Here is a 14,920-nt window from a genome sequence, read left to right on the forward strand (position 1 = left end):
GCTGCCTTTGCTGTGAAAAGCTTGCTGCGAGGTCAAGCCTGCCCCGAGGAGAGCCGAGCGACCTGCGCCTGGCTCCGCTCCAGGGTGTCCCCGCTCCCACCTGCCCGCCGGCCTCCCCTCCCTCCTCTTCCAGGGGCTTCCCTCAGCATCCTCCATCCCTCCCTCCCTCCATCCCTCCTTCCCCCTCCGCCGGCCACCGCCCGCCCGTTTGCAGCCTCATCCTTCTCCCTGCCAAGGGAAGCGGAGGCTCGGGGCGCGGGCAGGGCTCTGTGGCCGGGGGCGCAGCGTGCGCGCTGCTTGCGCGCTCTTTGCGCGGCCCCGCTCGGCTGCCGTCGGGCCTGGAAGCAGGACCGAGATGGGGAGGGGGGCTTTGGGGGAGCAGGACCCCCCCGGCCACCCCTCTGGAAGCCAGCCCTGACGATGCCTGCGCGCAGGAAGCGTCTCTGCGCTCTTTGCTTTGAAAATAGCCTCCGGCTTGCGAGTCCCCGCTCTAAGCTGCGCAGCACCGGGCTGGAGCCCCGGGCAATTTTTATCTTTCCTCTCCACAGAGCCCGTGGCTTGGGAAAAACAGGAGCTGGAGCTCAGCCGTTCTCGGATCGCAGAGCCCGGCGGTTGCTCACCCCAAAAGCCTCCCCCATTTCCCCGTGGGCTCTCCACGTTCTGCCCGCGGGGCTTTTTTGGGGGGGACGGGGAGGCTGCGCTGCTTCTTGGCGGATCGGTCCCCTGGGAAGGGCGGTGGGGGACCTTGGGACGAGGACCTGGGCGCACGTCCCGTCCCACCAGGACCCGTCGGGGCATAAATCCAACACAAAGCGCAGGATTTGCGCCTTTCACCCTGCTCCCCTCTGCTCCCGGCCACTGTCCCGCTGAAAATCGGGGCTCAGCCGTGCCCTTCCCAACCCACAGCGCGTCCTGCCGTGGGGACAAGGATCTCGCCCTGTCCCGCCCGTGTCGCACCCCCCCAGGACCCAGGCTCGGGGGGGCGCACGAAGCCGGGCGGGGTCTGGGCTGTGTTCCCCGACGGGGCGGCCGGTGCCGGGCCTCGGCAAGGAGCAGGGAGGGCCCCGAGGGTTTTTGTCCTCCCGGGACCACGGGCAGGGCCGGGGGACCGGAGGGAGCTGCGAAGAGCCCCCGGGATGCTGCGGGGAGGACGGCGGAGCTGGGAAGACCCTCCTGCAGAGGGTGACATTTCTCCACGGCCCGGGACCTCGAGAACAAACACGGCAGCGACTTAAATAAACACGGATTTAATGATGCAAAACGCTAACGGGGGAGCTCGGCACCGCCAGCGGCGGAGGCCCCGACGGGGCGGGCGGCGAGCGGCTCCCCCCGGCCGGGCTCCACGCTCCGACGGAGCCCACCCCACGGCCAGGCACCCCGGGGTGCCCTCCCCGAGCCCTCCTTCCATCCCTCCATCCTTCGGTTGCAAAGCAAAAAGGGGCTGCGTGGAAGGAGAGAGGCTCCCCCCAAGCCCCCAGCGCCTCCGAGGCACGTCGGGGGGCTCAGCCCCGCAAAGAAGAGCGCAGCCTCGCAGTTCTGCCATCAGCGCGGTTTTAATTTAGCCTCTTTAGGTACAATAGAAAAGAAACCTGAAAGCACATGCTAGTTCTGGGAACAAATACTCGAGACAGACAGCTTCGGCCGCGGGCTCCTCGCAAGCCGAACCGGGAGGGCGGCGAGCGGGGACGGACAGGAGAAGGCAGCGTGGGGCTGGCGGAGCAGCCCGAGAAAATACTCGCTCAGGAGGAAAGGGCCGGCACCTCGCGTTATTCTTAGCTCTGTTCTCCTCGTTTTTAGCCACGTCGATGCATTGCCCCGCCGAGGAGAAGGATGCCCGGGGGGCACGGGCCCACGGGAACTCGCTAGCCCCGCACCGCCGCGTTAAGACATAGGCACTTGGTAAAACTCTAATACTGCAGCTTTTTTTTTTTTGCTTTTTTTTTTGCTTTTTTTTTTTTTTTTTTTTTCTCCTCTTTTTAAATTTCAACTACATCGAAATCTTTCCTGGTAACGCTAAATATGAAAAATGTAAACGAAACTTCCCCTCCCTCCTCCCGCTAGGGCACAGCGCTCCGCTCCCTCTGCCTCCGTGCGAGCTCCGCGGGGACGGGGACAGGGACAAGGGACAAGGACGGGAAGCCCCCGGCCGCCCCTGCCCCAGCACGCCTGCGGGGCTGGGATTTATTCGGGTGGAATCGGATCCAGCTGCTTTTTTTTTTTTTTTTTTAATATATATTTTTTTGTAATTCCCGCTGGGACCAGCTCGTTTGAACTCGAAGGGACGCGGGTTTCTGCTGCTCTCTGCGTTTGGCTACGTGGAAAAAAAATTAATAATAATAATAAAATAACAATAATGATGATAGTGGGAGACGCTGGGGAGGGGGGAGAACTGGACCGATGTGGGGTCGAGTGAAAAGAGCCGAGAGTCACGTTAAGAGGGCGAGCTGCGAAACCGGAGGCTGTCCGCTGAGTACGACCGAGAGTCCGTGTCCCCGGGCAAAGCCTCCTGTCCCGTGGCGGCCCTTTAGGAGCCCAGGTCCACCAGGCTGGACGTGAGGGGTCCCAGCAGCGAGTCCTGGAGCTGGTGGCCCGGCAGGCTGTGAGCGCTCTGGGGGGCGGCCAAGCCGCTCAGGGGGTAGCTGGAGCTCCTGGCGTGCCCGAGGTTCCCCTGCAAGAGCAGGACCGAGTTCTGATCGGGGCTCTGCGGCGGAGAAAACTCTTCCTCGGAGCTGGACAGGAGGGGTTTGCTCCCGTCCAGGGGCGAGAGCTGGTTGGGTTTGTTGGTGGCGGCGTTGGAGTTCTCCGTGTTCTCCCTGCGGAGGGCACAAGCAGAGCGGGGAAGTTACCGGGGGAAAAAGGGGGCAGAAAGCCGGGATGCCAGCCCCGACGGGGCCCCGCGGCCGCCCCCGGTAAAACAAACAAACAAACAAAAAAAAAATAGAAAGAAAGAAGGAAAAAAAAAAAAAAAAAAAAAAAGAAAGAAAAGAAACAAGCAAGCGAGCGCCTCGTATTTTCCTAACGGAGCGGCCCCGCAGCTGCCCCCCTGGTAAGACAGCTGCCCCGCATACCCCCGAGAGCCCGGTGAGTTAGGTGGGGAGGAGGAGTTGGGGTTCCCGAGCTTTTTTTTATTATTATTTCCCCGTCTTTTTCATTACAAAAATCGAAGCGCGGCCCCGCGGCCCGGGAAGGCTCGGAGGGGCCGGCCGGCCCTATTTCCTCCCCGGGCCTCTTTAGGGCCGCCGGCGGCCGCCCCAAAGCCGGGGAGCGATGAGAACCGGCCCCGAGCCTTCCCCCCTTTTTGGCCGTGCCGGCGGCCTCCAGCCCGAGCCGTGCCGAGCCGAGCCGAGCCGAGCCACCGCCTCGCACCGAGGCCACCCCGGGCGGGTGGGGGCGGAAGGCACCGAACAAAGGCGGGGGCGGCCTGGGGAGGCGGCCGAGGGGCTCGCTGCCCCCCGGGCAGGTGGGATCGGCACCGGGGCCGGGTGGGAACCGGCTTGCAGCCCCCCTAATCCCTTGGGTGGGTGGGGGGGGGATGCGGGATCCCCAGCTCCAGCCGGCTGCTGCAGCCGAATGGCTTGCAGGGGGGAAGCAGCGCGGCCGGGGGGGGGGGGGGGGCTGCAAAAAGGGCGAGGGGGCTGTGAGAGAGAGGGATCGGAGGTGAGGGGGGCAGGGGGTGAAGAGGGTCGGGGGTGAGGGGGGTCGCGGACTCCTCTCCCAGCCCCAGCCCCGGCCGGGGGCGCCGGGAGCCGGGCAGCGATCGGCGGCCGCCTCCGTAGGGCCGGGAGCGGGGAGGGCCGGGGGCGCGGGGGGGGGTCTCAAGTACCTTTCCTTCGCCTCGGCCGCTCGGTCCCGCTGCCTCCGGTTCTTGAACCAGTTGCTGACCTGGGTGGTGGTGAGGCCGGTGGCTTCGGCCAGCTCCCGCTTCTCCCGCGGAGAGGGGTAGGGGTTGTGCGCGTACCACTCCCGCAGCACGCCCCGGGACTTCTCCTTGAAGCAGTAGCTGGTCTCCTCGCCGTCCCAAATGGTGCGGGGCAAGGGGAATTTTCGGCGGACTCGGTACTTGCCCACGGCTCCCAGGGGTCTGCCCCGCAGCTTCTCGGCTTCCACGTAGTGCGCCTTGAGCCAGAGCTGCTGCAGCTTGGGGTGGTTGTGGGGCGAGAACTGGTGGCTCTCCAGGATCTTGTAGAGCTCGCGAAAGTTGCCCCGGTGGAAAGCCACCACCGCCTTGGCCTTCAGGACGCTCTCGTTCTTGTGCAGGTGGTCGCAGGCCGGCAGGGACCACAGGAACCGGCCCAGCCTCTCCAGGTTCCCCCCTTGCTGCAGCACCTCGCACACGCAGGCGACCTGCTCCTGCGTGAACCCAAACGACGGCAGCATCGACATGGCCGGGGCTGGGCGGCGGTGGCACGGCCGGAGGGGCTGCGAAGGGCAGACGGTAGAGGAAGGAAGGAAAGAAGGAAGGAAAGAAAAGTGTGTGGGGGGGGTCCCGGTTACCGATCCCGGCCCGGTCCCCGGAGCGGGGATGCTCGGTGCGGTGCCGGGGGGACTTTGTCCCCGCTCCGCCGCCGCCGCGCTTAAAGCGCCCGAGCCCCCGCGCCGCGCTGATTGGGCGCCCGCGGCTCGGCCCCCGGCACGGCACGGCCCGGCACGGCCCAGCCCGGCCCAGCCCAGCCCGGCCCGGCGGGCAGAGCCTCGGCACGGGCGGGCGGAGCCTGGCGGCCCCGGCTGCGCTTCCCTCCGCCGCCTCTGCGCGGGTGCGGGGTGGGGATTTCAGCCCCCCCTCCTCGGAAAAGGAGCTTGGGTTTTCCTGCCTTCCTTCCCCTTTATTTTGATCGTATTATTTTATTTATTTAATTTTTTTTCACCCCCCTCCCTTCCTCCTCCTCGCCCGCTCGCCGTCCCCGTGCATCCAGCCCGTCTTTAATTACCTTAATGCCGGGGATGAATAAATAATGCGCAGTGAACCTCCCCGCGCCGCACTCTCCCCTTTTACCCCTCTCCTCTTTTATCCCTTCCCCTTTTACCCCCTTCCCCTTTACCCTCCCCTTTTACCCCCTCCCCTTTTACCCCGTCCTTTTACCCACCCTTTGCCCCCCCAGTTTTACCCATAAAAGTCCGGGGGGGTCCGGAGAGAGCAGCCCCTGCCCGCACCCCCCCCTCGGGCAAAGCGGGAGCGCAAACTGCACCGACCGGCGGCGCTTTAATTACCCTAATCCTCATTTGCACACCTCGCTCCAAAGCAATTATTTAGGAAAAATTAGAAAACAATTAGGCTCCCTAAACAAAGATAAGCTATTGTCAGGAGCCGGGACGGGTTGGGAGAGGAGGACAATGCGCTGAGATAAGGGCAGGGGAGCGGTGGGGAGGGGGGGGTCCTCCTGCCCCTATTTCTCCGCGATCTGCGGCGTTTTAAGCACACTTCAGACCGCTTCTGGGTAAGGAACCGCTTCACGGGGCTCTTTAAAACCAGATTGTCCCCGCTAAAGCCGGGCTGATTTCTTCTGTTTGAAGCGCTCCGGGTTCATTTATTCGCTTTTAAGAGCAGTTTGGGGCCGCAGTTTGCCTCTGTCCCTGTCCCTATCCAGGGGGACCCCCGGGACCTCTCCACCCTCCTGGCCGTGCAGGGGAAAGGCCCGTGCCCTAAGATATTTTCTCCAAGCCCCGGAGCTTGTTTTCCCCGTGTATTTCGCGTCTCGGGGCCGTTTAAAATAAGCCCCTGCCACCCCGTCTGCGCAGTGCCCATGAGCATGTGTCTGGTAATTTTCCCTTGCCATTTTATTTTAGTACTTATGATGTTTCAGATGAAGTCTTAAAGAGCTGCAATGTCCTCCCAGAAGGAATGTCTGCTTGGAACAGATCCTTATTGACAAGGCAGCTGTGTGGGGACCGGAACGGAGCCTTAAAACCCGGCTCTAAAATCAACTAATACCCTAAAGTCTGGAGCAAGTGCGCAGAATTACAGCGCATGGGCTCGCAGCCTCCCGCGGCCGCTTCCTGGACGAGCGGTGCCATGTCCAGCTGCGACCCCGGGGACGGGCTCCCCGCCCTCCTTTTGCTTTATTTCCCTTTATTTTTATCAGTAGTCTCGAATAAAATAGGAAAGAGCCGAGCCACGGGTTCGTACCCTCGGGCTGAGGGTGAGGAAAACGCAAAAAAAGAGGCTGGGGAAGCCCCTAGCTTGGTTTCTATTCCCACTCGCCTTTCTCCTCTCTTTCCTTTAAAAGGCCGACCAAAATAAACACCGCGGTGGCTGGGAAGAAGCAAAAAGTCCCTTGGCGGCCGGAGAGAGGCTTCCCCGAGATTTTGGGGAGGGAGGTTTAATTCCTCCAGGCTCCCCGAAACTGGCCCGAGGAGGGGCCGGCGGCGGTCCGCTGGTGGGCTCCACCTGGGGGCTGAGTGCTCAGCCCAGAGCCGCTCGTGGGGGATGTTAATTATCGCAGGGCTTGGGTTTTTTTTTTTTTTTTTCCTAAAAATGGAAACCTTTCGCTTTAAACCACGGGAATGGGGTAAAATGGCACGGATTCGCGCAGCACGCCGTGCCATTCACCCCGCTTCAAAATCACGCAGAAACGGTTTCGAGCCGCAAAAAAATAAAAACAGTAATAATGAAAAAAAATGAAGAAATAAAACAGAAGTGGGTGCAAACACCCAAACAACAACGAGGCGGCTCGGAGGAGCCGCCAGCCCCTTTATTTCTCGGGAGGCGAGGGGCAGCAGCCCGCAGGCTGGGCACAGCCCGGGCTTTGCAGCCTCCGGAGCCTCTCCCCGCCGGCTTTGCCTCCGCCGCCGCCGGGGCGCGGATCCGCGGTGTTTGCGCCGGAAATTTTCCTATTTTTCGTGATTTTTCGATGCGGCGAGGAACTGGGGGGGAAGACGGGGCTCGTGCAAAGGCACTCGGCGGCTTTTCATCGATTTCGCCGGAAAAACAAACAGCAAAACAATGGAGAAAACAGGCAGAACGCGCGTCCCCTCTCCCCTTAGAAATAACCCTCTTCCTAAAAGAAATTCAATTTTGTTGCTTTCTCATTTTTTTTGTTTTGTTTTCGTCTCGAAGTGTGGGGGCCTGGGGAAGGAAGCATCGCGACGAAATAAAAGCGGGAGCGCTTTTTTTTTTTTTTTTTTTTTTTTTTACCCCCACCACGGAGCCGCGTCTCGGCGGTGCTAATAAGCCGTGTGCTGCCTCGGAGGCTGGGAGCCGGCAGGGCAGTAACACAACGCTGCCCATTTCCGAACCTTTCGAAGGCGAAACCCAAAACCGGCCCATTAGTCAATGAGGTTTGTGTTGTAGAGGGCTCCTTTCCCATCCACTTGCTGTTCTGAAAAATAGATCACATTTCGTTATCTTCAGTGAGAATCTGCAACGTGATACCGGATCCGTGTTGCCTTCCCTGCCGAATGCGAGGCGCAGGGGAGACAGCCAGCTTCCTTGGCGTATTTCTAAACAATAAAGGATTTGTATTTGCTTTCTCTCCCTCTCTCCCCCTTTATTATTCTATTTTTTTTAATGAGGGAGGGACAAGCCCCTCTCCATATGCATCCCTCTTGTCTCGCAGGAGCCTTTGGCCCCGAGCGCCTGCAAACCGGCGCAACCTTTAATTACGTGTTGGTAAATCGCCCTCCGGACACCTGTAAAAACAACGCCGGGGGCCGAGGGAAGGGGACCTCGGGGAGGGGACCCCGGGGAGGGGACGGGGACCCGGCTCCGGCCCGGCCCGGCCCAGCCGGGACCCCGCGGAGGGCGCAAGCGGGGCGCAAGCAGCGCGCAAGCGGGGCGCAGCGGGCCCTTTCTCCGCGCACTTACCGGCACGCTGTCCGCAGGACGGGAGGTGGCCACGAGTGGGTTTTTTCTCCGTGGGTTGACCCGGACCCGGTGTTCCCGTCCCCCCTCCCCGTCCTGGGACCCCCCCCCCGCAGCCCCTTTTTGCTCGCTCGTGTACCTCCGGGATGCTGATTCTTTTTAAGCTAGGAAGAATTTCCTTTTGGGAGGTGAAACCCTCCAGCTCCTCCTGTTCAGAGGAAAGTGCTAGTGATGGTAATACGGGGTGACACTAAATAAACAGTTAAAGCAGGGCTGGAAAGATGGAGTTAATTATCCAGTGAGCTGCATTTAAACCCAGACCAGGAGGGGCTGATTTGTTTTGGCGCAGGGAACCGAGAAGGAGACGAGCCGCCGAGGTCTCCTTGCTCCTCTCGGAGCCTCCTTAACTTGTCCTTGCTGCCGCCGGCCCGGGGGCGCGGGGACCCCTTCCCCGAGCCGCCCCCCGCAGCCTGCACCCCCTCGGGCGATTTTGGGGGGCCCCAGGCTCCTGTGCCACCCGCTTGTTCCCCCAGCAGCGAGGTGGCCGCCCGGGTGGCTCTCCGGTGCCCGCACTCCCCAGGTAAGTTTGTATACGAGCAGCAGCAGCAGCAGCCCTGCAATGCGATTTCTTTTCTTCTCCTTCCTCCTCCCTTCTTTTTCTTTCTCCTCCTTTTTTTTTTTTTTCTTTCTTTTTTTTTTTTTTTTTTTTCTTTAAGTCTGATATTAATAATCCCCGTATGCCCCTCTTTCCGGGTCATTACGGTACTGCTGGTCTCTAATCAATCCTAATGCGATGGCAATTGGAGTCTCTGATGAATGCATCTCAGGTTTCTTGTAATGGCTCTACCACATTTTCCTGGACCTCCTTCTTTAACCTGAGATGCCAGGGGGACGTCTCCGTTCTCAGCTGCTGATTACTTCAAGATGTTTGGGCTGGTGTGGGGAGCGAGCGAGTCAGCCTGCCCCTGAATAATCTGGAACCGAATTGGATGAGCAGTTTCCTAAAACCCAAGGACAGCGGCGGGGTTTAACTCCTCCGCTGCGCCGAAGCCGCCCCGCACCTCCCGCACAGCGACACGCGTGGCCGTGGGGACGTGTCTGGCACAAGCCCCGGGTACCCAGCCCTGGGAAGGAGCCCCCAGTTTGCCCCACGGAAAGCTCTGGGTGTCCCCCCTGAGCCACCCACGCCTCCCACCTGCACGCCCCCACTGTCCACCCGTGTGCACCCACGAACGGGTGCACCTGCAGCCGTGTGCGTGTGGGCACAGCTCCTCGCATGTGCACTTTGCACACCCGTGTGCACACACCCACTGGGGCACACGCACACCTTGTGCACACACCCCATCCCCACCCGTGTGCGCACCCCACGCGTGTCTCCACGCAGAGCCACCCACTGGTGCACGTGTCTGGGTCACCCCACGCGTGTCCGGGGCAAGGAGCTGGGTGCTCGGGAGAGGTGAGCCCCAAGCAGGCATTGCTGATGGGGTGGCTGGGGGCAGGGGGGCGCTGGGGAAATGGTGAGAAGAAAAAGCAAAAATTCAGTACTTGCCCGAAAGAGGTATGTGGCTTTTTTTTTTTTTTTCTTTCTTTCTGCAAGACATGACAATATTTTTTGTGCAAGAAACGTAAAAATACGCCAAAAAAAGGGTGAAAAAATATTTTTAAAAAATGAAAAAAAAAAAAAAAAAAAAAAATCCTTCATAAATAAAAATAATGAAAAACTAAAAAAAAAAAAAAAAAAGCCAATTTGGATGGGCACTGCCACTTTTCCCACTGCTCCCTTTGGGGTCACCTGGGCATGCCCATGCCGTTGGGACCCCCAGTCCCACCCGTAAGGGCCTCAGCAGTTTGATGGGGGGGGGGGGGGCAAACCCATCCCTTCTCAGTATTTCTCTCTCCCAGGGTGCTTTATTTACCTGCTGGCACCTACAGCTGCCCGGGCCCGCACTCCCCTCCCTTTTGGCCGTCTGAAAGCACAAACCCATATTCCCCGCCCGGGCGATGCAAAGCACATAATCTGTTCTGTACACACGGGGTTCACACGGGGCAGAATGGGTACAAGATTTACATAAATGGCTCTGTTTACCTGCACTTTTTGCATCTGGGCACTGAGCAAATATTTTCCCTGCCCGGGGACCGTGCCCGATACAGCTCAGGCTGCGGGGTTGGGCGCAGGCACAATTTTGGGAGGGCATCTGGGAGCCCGGGGGGGCCCGTCCCGCACCCGCCGCCTCGGTGGGTTTCCGAGAGCGCTGCGAGAAAGGGACCTTTCACCTCTCATTAGTGATGCCATCAGTGGCTTGGCAGAGCGGAGCTGAGGTCACGTTACATATGGCACGCAGTCTGTTCAGCGCCGGCAACGCCAGCTTTGAAATTTTAGAGAGGGGAAAGGTCACCTTGCGTAAGCCGGGTCTGGGGGTCCCCGCTCTGTCTGCACACGGGGTGGGCGTCCATATGCCTCCGTCGTCGCCGGCCTCGCTCCGTCTGGCCCTGAGAGATGCTCAGCCCCTTTTCTCTTCCGCCCCCTAAATTCGCAGGGAGCCGCTGAAACCAAGTGGTTACTTTCGTACCGCCTCTCCTTTTCCTTCTCTTCGAGCACTGTGTTATTTTTTTTTTTGCTCCTTTCTCTTCCCAGCATAAACCTGTCTTGCATGACTGATTATTTTTTCAAGCAACGTATAAAGCAGCTTTCCAGGAGAAAATGAGTTGTATCTGTTTATCAGCAGATCTGTCCGGACGGATAAGTTTACCGTTCTCAGAGCCGGGTATATAATTTCATAGACCTTCAAAAGTGCCTCGCTTCCATGGTGATTAAAACTTCTCACTCCTGAATCTTGCTGGGGTATTTCAGGTTTCATGGCACTGGATTTTAGAAAAACACATCTGTACAGTTGTATTTCTTTCATCTGAAGAGACGAAAAAAGCAAAACTAATACGTTTGTGTTTGGGAATATACCACACCTTACATTAAATCAATGCCTGGCGTAATTCACTGCATTGAATTTTGGTAGGATCCTGTCAAGGCTTCGTCCAGAACATCTCAGAGGCAGTGGCTGCGGGGAAGTTACTGTTTTGCCATCCATGACAGCTGACACCGTAAGTCCGTGCCCCTTATCAGCCCTCCTGCAGCATCTTGGTTTGCAAACGTTTGTTTTTAAATACACAGGGCCTGATTCTTATGCTCTTAAAGTAACTTGAATGGGAGTTTCTGGCATGCAGCTGTTGCTCAGCAATCTTCAAAAGGACGTTTGCTTTTACACAGGTCATCACTAAAAACACTCCAAATGAAATAGATGCTTATCTTTAGGATCCCTGAGAAACGGGAGCTGAAGCAGCGTGCTGCGCAGATTCAGAAATTCACCTTCCTGCCTGCTCTTTTGGCTCCGCCACGCACAGCAAGGCATCCGGGCACCCGCACTGAAGGGATCTCATCCTGATTTCCTACTGATACTAGTGCTTCTTGCACGTATTTTAATTTTTAAACAGGAATAGTCTTCCACTGCCTGTCAAAGGGAGTGTCAGGAGCGGAGGTATGAGCCAGCTGATTTTCAGAAATGGAGATGCTGAGACCTGCCTACGGGTTTTGTCACGACCGACGTTTTCATAGCATGGGGCTGAATTGTGCTCTTACTTACTTGAGTGCAATTCTGCAGATTTAAATGGAGTTCGTCATAAGAGGGGACTGGATTTAGCCATAATTTTCTGCTGCTGTCTAATCACTGTAGTCTGAAGAAAGCAACATATGTATAATGGTAGCCGAGATGCAGGAGGGGTAAGAAGCTTTCTACCAATGAGGATCGCATTAAATAATTAATCCCCAATTGCCTTTCTACATTAGTGCTTTCAGCTAAAAAAGCCAGTCAGCTTTGTAAGGCCCCAGGCACTGAAACATTTGGTGCATTGTCAGTCCGAAAGTCGGGGTAATAGATACCCAGGGTGTGCTGGAAAAGTGCTGCTCTCCATCGGGCCATTTGCACATCCAGATGCACAGCCTCCTTCCTCACCCGTCCTTTTTGTTCCCGGAGTTTGACAGGACAGCAGCTCTTCCAAGGTGGCTGCTGAAGAAGCCAAAAGTGTGTTTATTTTACCCAAATCAGAGGAACTGAATGCTCGAGTCTAAAACCTGAGTATACAAAAGCAGCATGTGGGTCTCTTATCAGGAGACCAAATCTGGCCAGTTAATAAGGAAAGGAATGAATTTCCCCCTCCTTCCCCATTTGCCCCCCTTATCCCATCTGCTGGTCCCCCAAGCTCAGCCTGTAAAGTCAGGTCAAGATGGGATCTTTTGGGCTCATACATCATTCACAATAAAGATCTTGCCACAAGAAATGACTTTACAAGCCTTTTGATGTGCAAGTCATCAGAGACAGCCCAGCTCACCTTCTGAGACAGATACACGTGTGTGCGTGCGTGCATGTGTGTGTGCACAAAGCTGAAGAAGAAAAGGAAGCATTGGAATAAACTGCCTGAGGAGGTGGGAGATTCGCGTTTAAAAACAGGTCTAGACAAACATCTGTCAGAAAATACCGCCATGCATTTGATCCTGTCTTGGAGTTGAGGAAAAGGCTGAATGGAGATGTCAGGTCCTCTCCAGCCCCGAGACACCGCAGTTATATTATACATACATATACGTCTGGCCATGCAAGTACATGTATATTTCCAGTCTTACTGTGAAAAGCTTTTGGCTCCTATGGTATTTTCTGGCTGTGAATCCTGTAGGCTAATTATAGAGAGGTCTGCTGTCTCTTGGTTTCATTAAATTTCAGTTCCACTGAGTTTTGGTTTCGTTTCATTTAATATCCTTCATGCCACAAGTGGACCAGATCCCAGCATCCATCCAATGGCTGTAGTTCTCTCTCTTCCCCTTTTTTTCATCTCTTTTCATACCAGCTGAAGCCTCTTTAATTCTGAAGCATTTTGGCAATGCCAGTGTCTCCCAAAACATATCTGTAAGCCCTTCTCTCTGCTGTTACACTTCTTGAGGTGGGGTGGCAATGGCAGAACTTTATTACTAAATGCAACAGACAGATCCCTGAAGGAGCTGCTTGGCTGAACAGGAGGATGAAGTGTGAAAGATTTGGGGTTTGGGTTTTATTTTTATTTTTATTTTTTTGTACAAATCACATTCCAAAGCATCCTGGCTGTGAAGGCAAGGTGGCCACGGCAGCTGCTGGCACCCCCATTGCTTCTTCCCAAGTCTGCAAACCTCAGCAGGATGCTGGAGCTGCGGGCTGTGCTTGGGGGGTGAGCTGGCACCTTGCTGGTATTTATGCACAGAGGACGGGGATGTACCAAGGTGTGGGACTTGTGGTCCTTTACACGGCAGCCAATTTCAAATTCTCCTTTTAAAATTCATTTGAAAGTGAGTTTTATCACCGTGAGACACGGAGGTACCACTCAGGACAGGGCCCTGTACCTGTGCACCAGTGGTGCATGCTGTGAGAAGCAAAAAAAGGCTGCAGCAAGCTGCAGCCAGCCTGGAAAACCTCACTGATTTCACAAGAGCGCAGTGCATGTGCAGAGGGACTGACACAGGGCACTCCTGTGCTGCCTCAGCATCTAAGCCACCACTTTCCGTGAGGTTAGCCTCTGCCGTGCCAGGCAGCTTTCTGGGGGAAAGGAATGAAGGAGGGGGCTCGCGGGGGGCTTCCCCCCATTTTGTTTACTGCATTCCTTCTGCTGGTGATCCGTTACCGTTGTGGCTGGGCTGGCTTGTCTGAAGCCTCTTGGGTTTGTACTGCAGCCAGCGCTTCTGATTCTGTCTGGCCACATATTGTATTTGGCTGGTCGGCTCCCTCTAAAAATTCCACTTTTTTTTTTTTTTATTTTTCTTTTTATCCTCCGTGGCATTTTAACAGACACAACATGGCACAACAGGCACCTACAGAAAGAGATTGAAGATACAAAGACAAATGCCTGCTTCGCAGGCAGGCTTTAACATAGGGAACAACCACAACCCCCTTCTAAGAAGAATTTGGGGAGAAATTCTTGTGCGGGCAACGCTTTTAAAACGTTTCTTCCACTACGCTGAGGAATTATAAACAATTCCTGAGCTAATCTTCATGCAAAACAGCAGGAATTATGCGGGTCATTAAAAACAACTTAGGAGAAACTATGAGGCGGTGAAGCTGTATCTTGAGCAGATTCTACAGCGACGAGAGAAAATCTCCCCGTGCCTGGAAGGGGAGTGGGGGCAGCTTGGTGGTGGCTGAGAGGGGCCAAAAACCCTTAATGCTGTCAGTGAGGCCCTCAGGGGCCCAAATTGCCATGCAGATCATAGGTGCAAGGCAAGGCCAGGGTGGTCAGCTCGGCTGGCCCTTACCACAGGCCGTTCCCAGCAGCCAGAGCCCTGGTGTGAGGGCCATGGGCCTCTTCCATTAGCCAGAAGGCTGTCATGAGGGCCACAGACCACTTCCAGCAGCCAGAACCCTGGCCTGAGGGTCATGGGCTTCTTCAATCACCCAGCACCCTGGCCTGAGGGCCACAGACCGCTTCCAGCAGCCAGAACACTGGTGTGAGGGTTTCCATTACCCAAAATAATGGTGTGGTGCTGTCCTTTTGCCACTGGCGGACACAAAAAGTGTTTGGACACTGGGGTAACAGTGGCATGAGGTACAGAAGGATTAGGTGGTTCATGCACAGCTCAGTTCTGAGCAAGGTGCCCAGGGCCCAGCTGGCAAGGAAGGCAGCGATGCTGCAGGGAAGGAGGGCCCAGGCACTGCCCTTCCCCGCGAAAGCCGAGCGATCCTTCCCGTAATCCCTTTAGCTTCGATGGCACCGCGGTGATTTACAGAGCTAATGCTTTGATCCAGAGCACGTTGGACCATGGGACAGGAGGAAAACTACGAGAGAAGATCGTAAAGCAGAAGTTTCCATTTGTGGCCAGCCATTTTGCAAAGACACGACCACAACCAGGTGGTGACGGTCTGGCCGGACATGGGAGGAAACCAAACCAAACGCAACAGATTTGTTCGAATGTGAATGGGAGCGCAGCAGCGTAAGGGCTATTAATAGGATTTGCACCGATTAGTAAACTAATCTGTGCATTTCAGATTGGATTTCATATTATGGAAAAGAAAATTAAGCCACATACCATGCAGACTTTCCAGGCAGTGCTGTGCG

The 14,920-nt window shown here is 56.5% G+C and overlaps 1 protein-coding gene and 2 long non-coding RNA genes across 5 annotated transcripts; 1 reads left to right on the forward strand and 2 right to left on the reverse strand.

The window, feature by feature from the left end:
- Positions 1-2,338: 2,338 nt before the first annotated feature.
- SIX1 (SIX homeobox 1) lies at positions 2,339-4,544 on the reverse strand. Its single transcript, XM_032188145.1, has 2 exons — positions 3,824-4,544; positions 2,339-2,813 (listed from the first exon to the last, which is right to left on the reverse strand). The coding sequence occupies exons 1-2, from the start codon at positions 4,381-4,383 to the stop codon at positions 2,525-2,527; spliced, it is 849 nt and encodes a 282-aa protein (XP_032044036.1). The 5' UTR covers positions 4,384-4,544; the 3' UTR covers positions 2,339-2,524.
- A 1,904-nt stretch (positions 4,545-6,448) lies between these two features.
- LOC116489645 lies at positions 6,449-7,870 on the reverse strand. Its single transcript, XR_004253307.1, has 2 exons — positions 7,802-7,870; positions 6,449-7,316 (listed from the first exon to the last, which is right to left on the reverse strand). It is a non-coding gene; the product is annotated as an uncharacterized LOC116489645 (long non-coding RNA).
- Positions 7,871-8,304: 434 nt separating this feature from the next.
- Positions 8,305-12,123, forward strand: LOC116489644. Of its 3 annotated transcripts, none has more exons than XR_004253305.1 (3): positions 8,305-8,378; positions 10,810-10,894; positions 11,061-12,123. It is a non-coding gene; the product is annotated as an uncharacterized LOC116489644 (long non-coding RNA). The 3 variants fall into 3 exon arrangements; XR_004253306.1 differs by having other exon boundaries at positions 11,106-12,123; XR_004253304.1 differs by having other exon boundaries at positions 10,810-12,123.
- Positions 12,124-14,920: the final 2,797 nt, after the last annotated feature.

Source organism: Aythya fuligula, chromosome 5 (genome assembly GCF_009819795.1).
Source record: "Aythya fuligula isolate bAytFul2 chromosome 5, bAytFul2.pri, whole genome shotgun sequence".
Lineage (NCBI taxonomy): Eukaryota > Metazoa > Chordata > Aves > Anseriformes > Anatidae > Aythya > Aythya fuligula.

What these genes read in the sequence shown, in the direction of transcription:
- SIX1 (XM_032188145.1), bottom strand. Translation starts at nt 4,383, where the DNA reads ATGTCGATGCTGCCGTCGTTTGGGTTCACGCAGGAGCAGGTCGCCTGC. An exon ending in GCGGCCGAGGCGAAGGAAAG is followed by an intron (nt 2,814 to 3,823) that starts GTACTTGAGACC and finishes TGCCCTCCGCAG; the next exon opens with GGAGAACACGGAGAACTCCA.